Below are 18965 nucleotides of genomic sequence, written 5' to 3'. Positions count from 1 at the left end.
CACACCTACAAACCAATGAGAACCACATGTCAGGTGTAGATTCCATTCACGCATCAACTCAAACCAGATCCAGACCTAATATCCATTTATAATGCAATGTTTGAACACACATGGAATCCAACTGTTGGACTAACAGACATGACACTGTTACCCAACACGTTTTAGAGGTGCTTGAACCGTCCAACAACACGATTAACTATTAGTCATGGCAGTCTTGGGATTTTATAGATTTTTGTCTAATATAAATGATTGTAGATTATGTAGCATATTCTATAATGTCATATAACTATTGTTGCAATTTTTCATTAGTGATCATAAATTATTTGTATCCACCAGGGTTTTCCATGTGTCGATTTGGGTTTCCTCCAGGTTCTCCAGTTTTCTCCCACAAATCCAATGAAATGCAGTCTGGCCAACTGGAGTTAAAACTGCCCCAAGTGCAAGAGTGTGTTTGCCTTGTAATAGATTAGTGACCTATCTCAGGTGTTTTCTGCCTTTTGCCCAATATATCCATAGTGACCATAGCCAAGAAAAAGCAGTGGTAGTTGTAGCATAGTGGTTAAGGTACTGGACTAGTAACTGAAAGGTCACTGGTTCAAGCCCCACCACTGCCAGGTAGCCACCGTTTGGCCCATGAGCAAGGCCCTTAACCCTGGATTGCTTAGACAATATGCTGTCACAGCACTCACTGTAAGACACTTTGGATAAAAGCGTCTGCTAAATGCAAAAAATTTAAATGGTAAAATAAACAATGAATGAACAAACAATGCTAGCTGCTACTTATTATAGGCAGTCATTCCCTCCTGTATTTTCAGTTACGCTGGGTGCACAACAGGAGTCTGTTTGCTTATTACACCATGCGTTGTTTACGGTGCATATGTTATAATACGCTCTTTACATCTAATTAAGCAGCATTACTGACATCATCCATATGCTGTTCAACCCATTAGCTGTAAACATAAGGCATGCTTTACTGTGAATAATTTTGAATAAAGGCATCCTGCTATCATCATTGTGATGTTATGAAGTAAAAGCTTACATATGTAGACAGGATCAATAAGAGATCTGAATTTAGTTGTATTCTTTTATTGCAACTAGTTTTATCTGCACTGTGTATATTGAATTGTCTTGCACCCTGGTCCTGGAGAACCATTGTTTCATTTCAATATCTACTTGTATATTAATAAAATGATAAAACCTCTCAAACTCTTCTAGCAATAAATGAAAAGTGCAGATCTCCAAATAACTAAATGAATGAGTCAGTGCCATGTTGCTTAACAAAATAGCACTAGCTTCTGAATCCTAACCTTTCTTCTACATAAAATCACATAGTACCTTCTAAAACGTTTTTTTTTGTACTATAAATTATTAGCTTAGGACTGATAGTTACATTTAACATGACAAATGCAGTACAATTATATCCAACTTTATTTAAATAGACACAAAACAGGCAAGGCCAAAGCAGATACAGAACAGGGAACAAGGTTAACACTCAACACATACTGTGAACTACAAGAGGATACAATATCAAGATGGATGAAGGCTAATGGCTAGTATGCGAACACTTAAATGCTATCTAATTCATGGAAACCTTTAGAATAAAACCCTAAACAAGAAATACTAAATCCTGAACTAGAGCTAAGCGCTAATGAGAACATGGAGGCAAGAAACCATGAGGAATACAAAAAGACAAAGAGAAGGACAAGGACTGGAACAAGGACAGAACTGGGGCCAAAATAACACAGACTAAAGTTAACCAGCAATAAGAAACTTGGATATTTATGCCAGGCTGGAACATGGCACATGGACATCAGGGTGATACTAGAGCCAGGCTGTGACAAGGAAATAGATCTTAAGTTCAGGCTAGAACAAGGTACATAGACTAAGGCTAACTATGACAAAGAACATAGATCTCAGGGTCAGGTTACAAATAAGGATGATTGCTATGCTATGCTATGCTATGCTATGTTATGCTATGTTATGCTATGCTATGCTATGCTATGCTATGCTATGCTATGCTATGCTATGCTATGCTATGCTATGCTATTTACACCTAATTTACTCCAAAGCTCTAAATCTGAGCAGGGGGTGCATGGGTAACTTATATGCAAGACAATGAATACACAACAAGGAACAGGTGATCACAATGAAGGTGAGGGCAAATCAACAGGCAGGGGCGGAGACAAGGAAGGCATGGCTCATCAGCAATAAACAAAAGTCCATGTGCTCTGGGAGCCAGGCAAGGTTGGAACTGTAACAAGAATTTAGTGATGAAAAACCAGTCTTTAATAAATTGCAATGAATGCAATGTCAATGTGACACTAATGCCAAAAACAGCTAATTATTCTACATAAAATCATAGTTGTTCTACATTTGGCTGCTTACACTTACCCACGCTAAAGCTAAAAGACTGTGTCTGACAGCAAACTGCATATTATATAGTAAATAAGTCCTAAAGACTATTTTCATGTAATTTGAAAAAGAGGCAAAACAGCTGCACATTTCAAGCACACTCCAGTTAGGTGGGTTGGCAGGTAGATGTTTGTAGCTGCCATCAATGAATCAAAAGGAAAAAAAAGCATCTGCTGTAAAATTAGCATATTAAAGCATGATTGAAGTGATTACATAGACAACAAAAATGCAGCAGGATGGACAAGATGGGCCACATTTTATTTCTCAGCACAGTTCAACAGCTGTAGTCAACCCTAATGACTAACATGGAATTAAGAGGCAATGCAACATGCATGTAAAACATATAAACATGAAAATATCACCATTTTGGTTAAAGAAATGATGAAAATTTCTTAAGACTTTTGACTAAACTGTATATCTAAATAACTATGGTGTTTTAAATTACTTGTCTTGATATCTTTGAGATATTTTCTAAGAATAGTCATTCTATTTAAATAAATAATAAACAGTACAATCTCCATACTGTATATCTAAGCCAAAAGTACAGACTTGCATGTCCCAACACTTTTACATTTTACTCTGTGGTCATGTCTCATTCATATTTAACTTATACAGCTCCTGCCAATGCATGCTGTTTCAGTGACAGCTCAAGGTTCCTGATATTCTACCGCACAAAGTATTATAAAGAAGCATTAATGTTACAATTATTGTCTAATTATCGTCTGTTGTTTTGCTCAGATACAGTCTTTCTAACAAATCTAAGGTTTAATGTTTTAAATCACATTTAATTAATGTAATTAAATGGATTTGTCTAAGCAGATATGATTTTAACGTCATGTTTTACACACTTTGGTTACATTCATGACAGAAACTGTAGTTACTCGTTAAACAAGATTCATCAGTTCATGTCCATGGGGGGGCGGGGGTGCTGGAGCCTATCCCAGCTTTTCAATGGGCGCAAGGCACACAGTAACACCCTTTTAGGGCAATTCAGTGTCTCCAGTTAACCTGACTGCATGTTTTTGGACTGTGGGAGGAAACCGGAGCTCCCGGAGGAAACCCACGCAGACACGGGGAGAACATGCAAACTCCGCACAGAAAGGACCCAGACCGCCCTATCTGGGGATCGAACCCAGGACCTTCTTGCTGTGAGGCGACAGTGCCACCATGTAGTTGTTCCGATATAGCACTCTTTAAGTGCATTAACCATAGGTGTGAAAGCAAGTTCACTATAGTGCACTGTGGCATATTAAATATTAGTATACTTGAGTCTACTTTTTTTTACCAGGGAGTAGTGATTAAATCTACCTTTTTACCTTTTTTAAATTTAGTCTTAATTAGGAAGTAATTTAGTCATAGGTTATGTTGTTTCATGCCCCATTAGTATCCCCCAGTCACACCAGGTTTTTGTAAGCAAAGATCTGCATGCAAAGTGTCATTTATATCAGTGGGAGTAGTTAGTAGGTAGTGTTCTGTGTGAGAGACCATCAACAAACCCCCAATAAATAAAACTTTGTGGCAAATTGTCAAAGGGTCCTGGCATTGATTTAACAAATATATGTACACGTAACTGACCAGTCTGGGTGAACTGGACCCACTGCAACCCTAAATACGATAAAACAGTGGTAAAACAGACAATGAATGAATGAGTATATGAAAGTACAAGTGACTGTAAAGGAATACAGACAATTTTGTTATTGGTGACTCCAGTTTAATAAATCTAGATGAGGCATTGTAATCCCAGAAGAGACATTTAGCAGACCCCTTTATTCAAAGCGACTTACATTATAGTATACAGTCTGAGCAACTGAGGTTTAAGGGCCTTGCTCAAGGACCCAACAGCATCAACCTGGCAGAAGTGGGGCTTGAAACAGTGACCTTTTGATTACTAGTCCAGTACCTTAACCACTAGGCTACAGCTTGCCCATACAGAGACCACTTCAAACTAAATGCAAACCTCATTTCCATTACATATTACATGTCCTTTTATTGCAATTTACAGTTTTGTAGATTTTATACAATATAAATATATGCAGAGAGCATTGTTAGACATCTTTCCGTGTGTCCTGAGGAACCCATGGATTGAGGGGTAGTGTGAGGGAGTTAAAAAAAAAAAAAAAAAACTAAAGGGTGAATTGCAGTGTAGGAGGAGGATCATATACAGAGTTCATAAGGAAACTCCTCCACCACAAAAAGAAAAAGAGAGAGAGATAGAGAGAGAGAGAGAGCATTCTCAGCTGATCTCTTAGAGGCAGCAAGAATCAGATCGGCTGCATGAGGATCTCGCTGGTGAGTAAAGCTTTAAAATATGATACAATATTTTTGCTTGCTTGACATTCCTGAGACAATCTTGAGGAAATCTGCTGTGCTGGCACTCAGGCCGTCCTGAACTTAGTTACATCAGATGCAGTGTGTGCATGCTGCCTGCAGATTCCTCCAGTTATTCCTGCTGCTTCCTCTCTGTGAGGACGTGGCTTGTTCTCTACTTTTTTTTTTTTCCCTTCAGATTAACATCTGGATTTGATTAATCTCTCTCCTGCAGGTCTAAGTAGGAGACTGTACTAACTATGCTAAATAGTAGAAGTTTTAAAATGCAGCCAAAAAACTGAAAAAGTTCCAGATTTAGGGTAGATTAAAACTAACAGTAGCATAAAAACTTATTATTATTTATATTAGTATCAGGCAATATTTTACAGCTTTGCACACAAATACTCACAAACCAAAATACAACCCTAAATGCACACACCCACATAGACACACACACACACACATACATACATATACACATACACACATACATACACACATTCATACATATAGTACATACAGGTTAAATGCTTACATAAGGAGCATTTCATGCCATGACAGTCTAATTTGAGTGTGTTCATGTAATTAAACAGGATTGACTGTGGTCATTGTCACCAATGTCCCAGCTGTATTCAGTCTGTATTCAGTTCAAGAAATTAGGAGGTTATGCAATAAAGTAAACTTTCTACCTTAGCAATTACAATCCCAAAGCAGAAAATGTTGGAAACAGTATAAAAAATGCAATTGAAATAAAAATGCAGTGTTCCTTACATTTACTTTGACTTTTATTTCATTACAGACAGGATGAACCTGAGATATTTCATGTTTTGTCTGGTCAACGTCATTTCATTTGTTAATTTACATCCATTCCTGCATTTCACAACTGCAACAAATTCCAAAGAAGTTAAGATGGTAAAGAATTTACCACACTGTAATCTTGCCATTCCTTCTTACAACACTTAAAAGATGTTTTGGCACCGAGGAGACCAAGTGATTTAGTGTATCAGCTTTTATTTTGTCCCATTCTTCCTGCAAACACGTCTTAGGGTGTGCAACAGTACTGGGTTATAGTTGCCACATTTTCCGTTTAAAAATTCTCCACGCATTCTTTACTGGGGACAGGTCAGGACTGCAGGCAGGCCAGTTCAGTATCTTTACCCTTTGTAATGTGTGCAGCATGTGGTTTTGCATTGTCTTGTTGAAAAATGCATGGACGTCCCTGGAAAAGATGACGTCTTGAAGGCAGCATATGTTGCTCTAAGATCTCAATGTACTTTTCTGCATTAATGCTGCCATCACAGAAGTGTAAATTGTCTTTGCCAAGGGCACTGACACAGCCCCATACCATTACAAATCCTGGCTTTTGGACTTGTTTCTGATAACAGTTTTGATGGTCCTTTTTGATACTGATTCATCTGACCACAACACACATTTCCACTGCATGATGGTCCATCTCAGATGCGTCTAAGGACATGTTTAATATAACTTAAATTTTAAGTGGCATTTGTGCATGTAACTCTGTATTGTAGTGCTTGACAAGGTTTGCCAAAGTAATCCCTCACCCATGTGGTTATATCAGCTATTGATAAATGACGGTTCTTGATGCAGTGCCATCTGTGGAATCAGATCACAGGTTTTCAGCCTAGGCTTGCGTCCCTGCCCTCTACACACTGAAATTCCTCCAGATACCTTGAATAGCTTAATAATATTATGTACTTTAGAGGAAGAAATATACAAATCCCTTTCAATCTTTCTTTGAGGAACACTTTAATAATTTTCTCACGCATTTGTTGACAAACTGGAGATCATCTGGACATCTTTGCTCATCAAAGACTCAGCCTTTCCTGGATGCTGCTTTTGTACCAAACCATGATTACAATCACCTGTTGACATCACCTGTTTGGAATCGCATCATTATTTAGTTTTTTCACCTCATTATTAGCCTTAAATTGCCCCCGTCCCAACTTTTTTTGGAATGTGTTGCAGGCTTGAAATGCAGGAATGGAGGTATATTAATAAATGAAATAAAGTTAAGCAGACAAAACATGAAATATCTTGGGTTCAAACTGTCTGCAATCAAATACAAGTCAAAGTAAATGTAAGGAACACTGCATTTTTATTTTATTTGCATTTTCCATACTGTCCCAACATTTTCTGATTTGGGGTTGTACAAATCCCTTTCATTTTTGCTTTGATTTTAAACAAATCAGTAAAATTCCATGCCTGCACTGACATACGTCTCTTAAAAGTGTATGTAAACATTGGACTATAACTAATGCATGATTAGCTAAATTTGTTGGATTAAAAAGGGCTTATCCAGACAGGTCATTTCCATATGTAGGAAGCTATAAATCATGAAGATTTATCACAGATGAAAATGAACAGACAGAGAGAAATATGGATGGGTTCAAGGATCATAAACGGATGAGTTGCGTGGCACATAAACCTGGATCTCATTATAAAAGCAAAGTCACTGCATTAGTACCAATAAAACAAGCCTGACAAGCTTCCGGCAAAAAAAAAAAAGGAAAAATAAAGGCTGACAGTATATTTTATCATCATAAAGGAATATGCCCAAAATCTGTCACATATGAAAAATATGGGTCTAAGTCCTCTGCTTAACATTCTTATAACTCTGTGAAACACAGCATGTTTCCTTTTTCGCTCATTTTTTTTTTTGCCTACATGTGTTACAGCCACACAGTAACTGAGAACAGACAAGCCAGAAGTGCCGGGAGTGCCAGTAAAACCCCTGGTACAGGTTTAATGATCTGGTAATGTTAAGACTGTGGACTGTGTACAGCATTGTAAATCATTATTAATAGAGTGGAAAAAGAAAAGTATTCAACCACATTTATTTTTGGTATTCAATATACTGTACTTTAGTGCATATATTCACTTTAAACATGTGTTTAAAACATTATAAGACAAAAGAAAGTATTTAAACCCAACACATTAGTAACATTAGGGTAAAAATGTATTTGGCTTTAATTTCCCAAGGTCACGAGAGTTCCTTTAACAGACTCACAATTTTTAAATTCTCTATCATTGTTAAATAGGATTTAGTAACTTAAAGCCCTATCAATTTCATTTTCAAACAGATGAATGTTATGCTTAAAAATATATAATTTACATTTGGGTAATGTATAGGAATGGGTAATGACAATGTCTTGTCCTTTACAAGCAAGATGGGCCGAGGCGGCGCCCAGGTGGCGCAGCGAGATATTCTGCTAGCACACCAGCGCCGAGATTCTGGACTCCTTGGTTCGAAACTCAGCATTGCCACTGGTTGACTGGGCACCATCTTGCAAGCATAATTGGCAGTGCCTGCAGCAGAAACATTTCTGCTAGGGTGGGATGACTGGACTATGTGGGTGGGGTCTTTAAACACTGTGTAAGGACCCTGATTAGCAGATAGACAGGCGACTGTGCAGAATGCATGGGTGAAAAAGGGTGAGCAGCAATATACCCACCTGGACTGCAATCAGGGATTCCTCAGCAGCGGAAGACCAATTGACTACGCTAAATTGGGAGAAAATGGGAAAAATGTATAAATAAAATAGGAAAAAAAAGATGGCCAGAGGCCTGCCACTTTGCCAAAAATGTCTCAGTGAATAATTTAACCGTTTCAGGACAATGTTTATCTACTTATTAGCTCAGCTGTCTTTCCAGTTGATTTTTAACTTCTTGCACATGTGGTTTTAGTTTGCACACTGCAAGCAGCCATGCTTTTTCTGTCGTAATGCCAGCATGCATTTGTCACTGATGATCATAATTTGTATTCTTATGGCTTGCTTGGTAATATGCCACCCATTTTAAATCTCCAACTAGGTATACATCTAGATATAACACTAGCATGACACTATCTGATGAAAAAGCATTTATTTTGCCCAAAGTTTTTGCCAAAAATTCAGCTTATGTGTTTGTCTGCATCAGTGGATCTTAACCAGTGGGGATGCCTCAATGAGCCTAGAGGGGGGTCCCATTGCATTTAATAAAAAAATCAGAAAAAAATCAAGTGATGGGATGGGAAAATCAATAGGCTATTGACATGTGGGAGATCTCTTGTGATGTCAAGTGTAGATCTATTTTATTTTATTATGTTGGGTCTTTAATAAAGGGCAAATATTTGATTTGCCCCCTACAAAAGTGCACAGGTCAACAGACTGCAACTATAAATGATTTTAAATCAGCTGAAGTATACCAAGGTGAGGAAGCTCCATTTACCAAAAATTACATTGCATTACATTAACCAAAATAAAAAAAAATACTTCCCATAAAAATAAGAACACAATACCTTTTGTCATCCTGGCAGAAAGCGTAAGAATAATGTAGAATGACCGCTCAGGTGGTGCAGCAGTAAAAACACACACTAAACACCATAGCTGGGATCTCGAATACATTGTATCTAGTCCCCGCTTTGCCTGCCGGCTGGGCTGAGCAGCCACATGAACAACGATTATTCTGTTGTTCATACAGGGGTGGGATATTAAGCCAGATAGGGACTCTCTCATAACTAATGCAATTATTACCTCTGCTGGCTGACTGATGGCGCCAGCACAGAGACGGGAAAAGAGTGCTGTGAGAGTGTGTCTCTCCATACAGAGTGCTGATCCACATTGCACTCATGAAAGTGTAGGTGACAAAATGCATACGGCTGCTGCCACGTGTCGGAGGGGGCGTGGGTTAGCTTCATTCTCCTCAATCAGAGCAGGGATCAGCATTGGTGGAGAGGAAGCATGACGCAATTGGGGGGAAATGGGAAAAGGGGGAGAAAATGCATAAACAAAACCAAAAAAAAAATAATAATAAAAAAATAAATAAAATATATATATATATATATATATATATATATATATATATATATATATATATATATATGTATAAAATAATATGGTATATATATAAAACGAATAATATAGAATCTGTGTCAAGGGGGTCTCAAAAAATGTTTTTTTAACACAGTGGAGTCTAAGAAAATGTGGTAAATAAAAATAAGCCTACAAAATACCAAAGTATATCTGTAAATTACAAGTGCTAGATGAACATTAACTTAATTTAAAATGCATTTAAAATTTGGTCATACGTTTACTAACATAAAAATGAAATACATTTAAAAAACATACCTCCATATGCACCTGCAGATGTTTTCGAAAAGGTGAAAAAATAGTGCTGTGACAGACAAATGCTGGGGGTGGTGGGGAGGTCTGAAGGAGTGCAGCTCAGTGATAAAATAAAATTGCTGCCAAAAACTACACAACCCTACTAAAATGCTTAGACTCACTCTCTCTCTCTCTCTCTCTCTCTCTCTCTCATTGCTTTGTCTATTGTAGCTGCCAAAAGCCTGACCTCTATTTCTGCCCTTGTCAGCAGACATTACAGTCTGAATTTTATGTTTTCTTTTCTTCCCTGGCCTTTCTCATATCACCAGCACTGACCAGGCATCCTTGGGGCTCATTTAGCATGAGACAACATAGCGTTTTATTACAGGTTTGCTACATTAAACATGGTCACCAAACAAACATTATAATTCTACCTCACGTGGTGTCACTTATTTTCTTCGACACCTGGGCTGGAAATGGGGTTATGAGAGAAATGAATTACTGTAATTACTGTAATAAGAAAATTATACCAACAATTAAAGATGACGAAGTGTAAAGGTGTTGAGGTGCTTTGCTGCATCGTAGACTAAACAACTTGCTGTTATTAAGCTGTATGAATTTAATGTTTTCTGTCTATAAATTGAGGATGAGGCAATGTTCCTGATGTAAACCTAATACGCCCGCTATGGCAACACCTAAAAACCTGTCAACGTGTCTGATTTAAATCATTACTACAAAAAATAAGCTAAATTTCCTTTAAAGACTAATAATTATCAAAATACATTTGCTGCCAAAAAAAGTCAGTTAATAAAGCACAGTTACATTTTCACAAGGATTGCATGTGTGTTGGATGACTTAATAATGATAATAATAAAATTAATTTTACAAAATTAAAAATATAAAAAAATATAAAAATCAGAAAGGGGGCAATAATTTTCCACAGCTCTGTATACAGTGGTACCTTGTAACTCAGCGTCCCCTAAACTCAAAATCTTTGAAATTCAATGCCCTTCATCGAGAAATTTGTACCCTTAAACTCAATGTTTTCCTTAAACTCAATGTTTCCCTCCTGTTTCACTTGTGTTACAGCTTGGAGTTCTGAGAAATTGTAAGAATCAGCTTTTTTTTTCAGTGTTTTTATATAATATTTTTTTTCCCCCCTTTTTCTCCCACTTTAGCGCATCCAATTTCTACCCATCAATCATCCTCTCACTAATGCTAGTCCCTGCTCCTGATTGGGTAGGATGAGGCTGCTCCACGCCCCCTCCGACACGTGCACAGCAATCGAACATCACCTGCACTTGACGAGTGCAGTGCAGTACAGCACTGTGTACGGAGAGCCACACCCTCTATTGCACTCCTTTCCCATCTCCATGCAGGAGCCACCAACCAGCCAGCAGAGGTCGTAATCGCACTAGTTTGAGAGAGTCTCCATCTGGCTAAATCCCGCCCCTATCTGAACAACAGGCCAATCGTTGTTCGCGTGGCCGCTCAGCCTCAGCCGGCAGACAGAGCTAAGATTCGATACGATGTATTCGAGATCTCAGCTCTGGTGAACAGCGTGTGTTTTTACGGCTGCGCTACCTGAGCGGCTTTTATATGATATTTGTGTTATTTTCAGTGTATAAGTGTCAAAAACAACCCCATTATTTTACATTAGCCGAAAATATATGCAAGTCCATGGGACCATGGAACGCATTAACAGGTTTCCCATACATCTTTATGGGAAAAAATACCTTGAAACTTAACACCAGTCCCAGAACCAATTGATGTTGAGTTTCAAGGTACCACTGTAGTATTTTGTATTCACTCTAAAGGCTCAAACATGCCAGCAAAACACCCTCCATAGTAAAACTACTTGACTATCTATCATTTAGCTGTCTATCATAGTTCTCTTGGTGCACTTCATCTTAAAGCACATCTAATTTATGGAACACTTGTCTTTTAGTGGTTCTTGGTTCTGACCACCCTCTTCACATAAGAAAACTCAAACACTGACCTTATACTTAAATAAAACATTAGTCCAGATGATCAAAAATAATCTAAAAATCACGCAAAAGGTCTGTCATACACTAGAGGCTGTTAAAACATTGGTAACATTAGACACAGTCAAGCAAGATAGAAGACCCTGCTTTTATATTGTCACCTTAATGCTCAAGTGAAGAAATTTTACAAGAGAAACTTGATATAAATTGATATAAATCTTGCTTAAGTGTTGACAGAGTCCATTTTTCACTGAACATGCATGTTCCTTACATGCATTAACTTTGAGTCTCTTCATTAGAATTATCGACTGGCTAACAAGAGAACAGATTCTGTACTAAATGTATAACCTCTTTTAAGAGCAATAGTACAAAATGCTGTAACAGGCCACAGTGTGATGCATTAATGGTCCTTTTCTAATAAATACACACTAACCAGCATCTGGTTTAATTATTTTACACATCTCTCATCAACCACAAATGTATAGTTTTCTTTTATATGTGTTTAAGCTTTATTTTAGATTGTTTTAAGTTTTAAGTTCTGTCCATCTCTTTCATTTCTGTTGAACTCACTTCAGGTTTGGTCATGACTGGATTCTGTCTACCCGTGCTGTTGCTGCTGCCCCTGGTGGCCTCAGTCCCCTCCCCTTCTAGGGCACCACCCAAATACTGCCGCAGGTGCTGCGATCCCCTGGACCCGCCGATCACCTCGTCCCCACCTCGCCCTGTGGCCTATCAGGCACCAGAGATTCGAACATACATTAACATGACCATTCTCAAAGGTAAGACTCAGAGAGAATACAAAACTTATTCACTCATTGTCATTATAGTGTTTGGTTAGCCCAATTTATTGATTAATTAAATAATTGATTAATTGGTTGGTTAACTCATGCATTTTCGCCAACTCCTTTATCCTGGTCAGTGTTTAGTCCGGTGTCATCTGGAAAAACTAGATAGTGAAACAGTTTTGCTTTTTGCTAGACAACAGCCCACAGCTCTATCAGACATTTTATCAGAACATCATTCTGTGGTATTTTAGTTGTGGCAATCAAAGCAAAAACAGTAAAACTAAATTATATATTATAATATAGAGTGCCAATTTTAACAAAGGGGGCTGTAATAATCATAACACAATAAATAGAATACATAGCAATACAGGTAGAGAAAAAAGAAGCTACTTAGTTGTCATCAGTCTGTTAATGAAATGCATATCTTTGGTGTTTACGACTGCCAGTTTTATACATTGTACCACAATGGATGGATTTGGTGGTATTGGAAGTTCTTTAATGCCAAGTTTATGGCATAAATACAGTATAAATATATTAAAGAACCAACAAAAAGTGATCTGGCATGAATTCGAACATCACTATGGGCTTAGAACCTGCTGTGCAAGAACAAAACCTCCTATTTAATTAGCAACAACATCATTTGAGCATTTAGATTAGGTTATGTCTTTTCCTAACCCAAAATGATCTCCAATCATCAGAATCATTATATCAAAGCAGCTCACATCACAGAAACTGTCATTGTGGCTTCTCCTGAAAAGCTTTAAACTGCCAGAATAGCTAAGGCTTCAGATGTTCACCACCTGGTTCAGCTTGTCAGTAGATTGCCTATTACATGGAAAGGTGGGCATACAAAGTGTCATGGGGAATCTACATCTTTTTACTGAAGTCCCAATTGGTTCTGTTTTTTTCTTTACACCTGCTCTCTTGGTAAAGTTATGCTATCCCATGGTATCTTTTAACATTTCTATGCTTAAGTAAGTTTGGACAAAGTAAGTGGACACCATACCATAAGACTTTTGGACACCTAATTACAAAACCATGTGCATTCATATGGAGTTGGATTGATCCCCTTTGCAGCTCTAACACTCTTCACCTTGGAAGCTCAACCAGTCTCAACAGGTTCTGTTCCCGCTCTGAATGTTAAACAACCCCAACACCCCTAACCATTAACTTGGTTCTGCTTGTATATAATTCTCTTTGTTCCCAGCAGCTAAGCTTGCACATAGGCTCACATTCTCATGTACACATTATCTCCTCCATATAAACTTAATCCTCCCTGTAATAAACTTGAAGCTGAGTGTCTGTGTTACTGACACACTCAGGTTTTGCAGGGCTCTATAGTAGTAACTGTCACTGGAGTAGAAGATCAGAGCACCGAGATTTCTTTTCTTTACGCTGTTGCTACAACATTGGTAACAATTGCATTATATTACATGGTTGATACCTTTTATACCTTTTAGCAATAGCTGTATATTGTATATCCTGGGGATACAACTCCATGCCAAGATCTTATCATATCTGTCAAAATATACAAAAACATCTTGTTAAGGATAACCAGCTATCCATCTCTGCTCATGTGTCAGCCTAACCCAGCCGTGCAGGTTCTTTCTCTACACAATCTGAAAAAAATCTATTTCACTTCTTGGAAGATACCCAGATTCTTGTCCAGTCTTTTCTCCTCTAAATGCTGGACTATTGCAACTCCCTTTTTGCAGGTCTTCCCATGCCCAACATCAGCCATCTGCAACCCATTGAAAAAGCAGCTGCATGCTTGGTATTTAACCTACTCAAGTGCTGCCACATCACCCACTGCTGTGCTCTGGAGCTGCCTGCATTCATTTTAAAACAATGATGCTTGACGAATAGGTCAGAAACGGTCCATTCCCAACATACCGTAAAGCATTTTTCAAACCCTGTTCTGTGTCTTGCACTCTTCAAGCTTTAGGCTTGGCTTGTGTTGATCCACCCTTTGGGATTGGAGGAAAAGAGGCATAAGAGTTCTGCACTAGCAGGTGGTGATATGTCCTCCAGGAGCTCTGGTTTCCTCCTCCAGTCCAAAAACATGCAGTAGGTTAATTGGAGATACATAATTTGTTACATAGTTTGACATTAACTGATAAGCCTTGTGTAATGAGTAAATATCTGTCCTGTCATGAATGTAACCAAAGTGTGTAAAATATGACACTAAAATCCTACTAAATAAATAAAAGATAATAAGTACTAAAATTTACTGAGGTAATAGTTGAGTCTTCTTTCCAAGGTTGGCAGATAGACCACTGTTCCATATACTTTGTGCTTATAAAAATCATTTATGCTGACTTTATTTATACACAGAAAATACACTGATCAGCCATAACATTAACACCACCTCCTTGTTTCTACACTCACTGTCTATTTTATCAGCTCCACTTACCATACAGACGCACTTTCAGTAGTTCCACAAGTACTGACTGTAGTCCATCTCAGGTATTATTTAGGTGGTGGATCATTCTCAGCACTGCAGTGACAATGATATGGTGGTGGTGTGTTAGTGTGTGTTGGTGCTGGTATGAGTGGATCAGACACAGCAGCACTGCTGGAGTTTTTAAATACCGTGTCCACTCACTGTCCACTGTCCACACAATCGCTCATCTATTGCTGCTGTTTGAGTTGGTCATCTTCTAGACCTTCATCCGTGGTCACAGGACGCCGCCCACGGGGCACTGTTGGCTGGATATTTTTGGTTGGTGGACTATTCTCAGTCCAGCAGTGACAGTGAGGTGTTTAAAAACTCCAGCAGCATTGCTGTGTCTTATCCACTCATACCAGCACAACACACACTAACACACCACCACCATGTCAGTGTCACTGCAGTGCTGAGAATGATCCACCACCCAAAAAATACCTGCTCTGTGGTGGTCATAGGGGGGCCATTGAAGAGCAGCATAAAAGGAGGCTAACAAAGCATGCAGAGAAACAGATTAACTACAGTCAGTAATTGTAATTGTATAGTGCTTCTATATGGTAAGTGGAGCTGATAACATGGACAGTGAGTGTAGAAACAAGGAGGTGGTTTTAATGTTATGGCTGATCGTGTATCTGCTATAGACAGTCAAAAATGTAATAAGTGTTTATTAATTTAAGGGCCATGTCATATACGAAAAGGAAAGTATAGAACACTACATTACCAACAGATTTAGAAAGATCTCTGGCAGAAAAACTATGAAAATAATTGTGGGGGAGTGTTTGTTGACAATTTAAGATTAATTATAATTATTTTAACCCAGATGCAAATCATTTGCTTCTGGTTTAATGCACATATTTACATTACACATCAACCACAGACCATACATGTTCTACCACATTTGACAAATGACAACATAGGACTGTGTTTTTACAAATGTAAATACCTGTCAAATTTAATGTACTGGAAAATATGGCAAAACCAAACTCATCCCAGCAGAGAGGAAACAAAAACTCATCCTGTGAGGCAACAGCAGACTCCAGAGGCGTGCGGTCTTGGCAAGAAACTTGCTTATGTGGCAGTAATCTACAAGTGGCAACATGTGTGTCGTGTATGACTGCATTTGCAGATTAAAGCTCTGAGAGTACTAGGCTTCCCCTCATTTGTCTGTGCTGACTCAGAACCTATTTTTTTTTTTTTTTTGCTGGAGGTGAACTGGAACAGCCGGGAGTGTTAACAATACCAGAGTGTATTTAGATGTCAGTCAGATAAGACTGACAGTGGATGCACTTAAGAAAGTAAAGAGGCCATATCAAGGTCTACAATCTTTACACATGGTAGACACTAGATTTCTTATTTTACTGGCTTCTTACTTATGGTTGAATCTGAACAAGGCTGGTGAGCACCAGTAACCCCAGTAAGATAAAATCACCCATCAAGTCTCCATGTATGGGTATTGTGGTAAGTTACTGTTTATTTGCAAGTGAAAACAATTTGAAACTAGTTAAACCCATACTTTGTTCTGTTCCTACAGGAGATAAAGGAGATCGAGGTGAAAGGGGGACTCCTGGTAAGCCAGGAACAGAAGGCCCTCCAGGCTCCAGAGGTTCCATAGGTCCTAAAGGCAGCAGAGGGCAGGCTGGAGCTCCTGGAGATCCCTGCAAGATACAGCATTCGTCTTTCTCTGTGGGCCGCAAAAAAGCCCTCCACAGCGACGACTACTACCAAGCACTGATCTTCGACACCGTCTTTGTCAACCGGGATGAGCACTTTAACATGTTCAAGGGCAAATTCTATTGCTATGTGCCAGGTGTCTACTTCTTCAACATCAACATTCATACTTGGAACTTCAAGGAGACTTACCTGCACCTGATGCTGAATATGCAGGAGCAGGTGATCTTGTATGCTCAGCCCAGCGATCGGTCCATCATGCAGAGCCAGAGCGTCATGCTGTCTCTGGAGCTCAACGACGAAGTCTGGGTGCGCCTGTTCAAGCGGGAACGTGAAAACGCCATCTACAGCGATGACGTTGACGTGTACATCACTTTTAACGGCTACCTTGTGGCTCCTACTGTGTAGCAAATGCATCACAGGGATGGTTTTCCGATATCCAGAGTGGAAATCGTGGATTAACGTTTCTCTCAGGAAATTTTTTATTAACAGCGGTCTCTGAAGATGAAGAAACAATGCTAAATCTGTTTATTATGTGCATTGAGCTGATGTATTGGTGCTAAACATGGCTAAATTGCAAACAGGTGTACAGTATGTGCCTGTTCTGCTGTCGTTCCTTTAACGCTTTATTATTTTTAATTCAATATAATTTGCTGTGTTACATAGAATCAGTTTGGCTGAAGAGCGGCCTTGTAAGAAACTAGGTCACCTGTGCTGTATCTGAATTTCCAGAGATCCTTACATCCTGATTGGAAAATGATCCTTTATATGTCAGTATTTGGCCTGGTCCATACTTTTTGTTCTTTATGTGTATCTGGAACTAGTCCATTCTGAATAATGGCATGTTTGTTAAGGTTAAGACGTCTGCTGCCAGCTGGATAGGCTCCCACAGAAACATTAACACCAGTTTAGAGTGACAGGAGTAAAGGCTCAGAGAGCCACAGTGCCAGGGCAAACCACAAAGTGAATCCGTCTAATTGGCTGGCTCGAACCAAGTTAGATCTTATTCAGTTACAAAGAATCAAAGCTTTTATAAACACAGAGTCGACAGTACCAACAGGTTGCAATTAAGAAGTCTTTCATATAACAGTTTTGGACTTTCCAACGGTTGCGCCAACTGTTTTTCTAGCTGTAAATACATGTCAGACGTTATGGCTGAAAGTTAACATGCACATACAGTATGTAGAGGTGGAAAGAGTACTAAAATGCTGTACTCAAGTAAAAGTACAATTACTATGATAACTTTTACTTTGATAATATTACTTTAACTACTTTTACTTAAGTACAAGTAAAATGACGTCTAAAAATCTACTCAAGTAAAAAGTAAGCATTTAAAATGTACTCAGAGTAAACGTTACTTAGTTTCTTTTTTTAACAGAAGTAGGGACATAATTTTCCAACAGAAAATGGTTCATAGATCAATTATACAGCAGATTTCACACAGCTCACCAGCCATGCAGTGCATATCAGCAGTTAATGTGTGGATGTAGACAGACTAACATACTGCAACTGCTGTTATCAATTCAAAATAGCATTATTTCTGTTCATCCTTAATAAATCGCTGTTTAACATTAGCATTATTTTATAGCTTGTTGGACTTCACGCTAACTAACTTAGTCCAGGTCAATACTTCCAACTAACATTAGCAATGTCTTAGCAATGGCAGGTGTTGATGTCTTATGGCTAATTTAAGCAACTAAACCACGAATACTACGAATACCAATTTTAACTGCGACTGCAATGGCACAAGTGTTATTTTACTTACCTCTACATGTTTGCGCAGGTTTGATGTCGAGTTTTTATAAGCTGCTTGTTCAGTCTCTCTGGGCAAACACAGCTTACACTGCATAATAAAGCTGTTGCCTTTATTGCAGAGATGTTCACAAGTCACAAAATACGAGTCCGAGTCGAGTCATGAGTCTTTAGGCTTTAGTCAAGTCACGAGTCAATATAAGATACACAAAACATATATTGGAAATGTAGCGTAGATATAAACAAATAATATGTAAGTTCAGATAAAAAACATCAACAGATTAGCGACTGTATTTTGCCGTTTTACTTAGTGCCTTTACTTTCCTAGGTACCAGTTAAAAGCTTACACTGATGTTTTGTTTTCATTGCAAATTACGGCACAGCGGCCAAAATCCAAAACACAGCAAAAAATCCATAATCACTGCTTACCTTACCTTGTTCCAGATGCTATTAAATTTATAACCGTGTGTCCCATTTGGAATATAATCCGTTATTTTGTAAATGTGCT

At 38.4% G+C, this 18965-nt stretch overlaps 1 protein-coding gene across 1 annotated transcript; it reads left to right on the top strand.

Annotated features, from left to right (window-relative positions):
• The first annotated feature begins 4627 nt into the window (after nt 1-4627).
• c1qtnf6b (C1q and TNF related 6b) lies at nt 4628-17113 on the top strand. The gene is made up of 3 exons (XM_062996917.1): nt 4628-4701; nt 12382-12585; nt 16569-17113. The coding sequence occupies exons 2-3, from the start codon at nt 12390-12392 to the stop codon at nt 17111-17113; spliced, it is 741 nt and encodes a 246-aa protein (XP_062852987.1). The 5' UTR covers nt 4628-4701; nt 12382-12389.
• The last annotated feature ends 1852 nt before the right edge of the window (nt 17114-18965 follow it).

The sequence above is a fragment of the Trichomycterus rosablanca genome, chromosome 6 (genome assembly GCF_030014385.1).
Source record: "Trichomycterus rosablanca isolate fTriRos1 chromosome 6, fTriRos1.hap1, whole genome shotgun sequence".
Taxonomy (NCBI): Eukaryota; Metazoa; Chordata; class Actinopteri; order Siluriformes; family Trichomycteridae; genus Trichomycterus; species Trichomycterus rosablanca.
Note: the sequence above shows the minus strand (reverse complement) of the source record. Positions and strands in the feature narration are given on the sequence as shown.

Excerpts from the sequence above, each read along its gene's own strand:
- c1qtnf6b (XM_062996917.1), top strand. The coding sequence starts at position 12,390 with ATGACTGGATTCTGTCTACCCGTGCTGTTGCTGCTGCCCCTGGTGGCC. Across the intron at positions 12,586-16,568 it reads TAACATGACCATTCTCAAAG|GAGATAAAGGAGATCGAGGT; the intron begins GTAAGACTCAGA and ends CTGTTCCTACAG.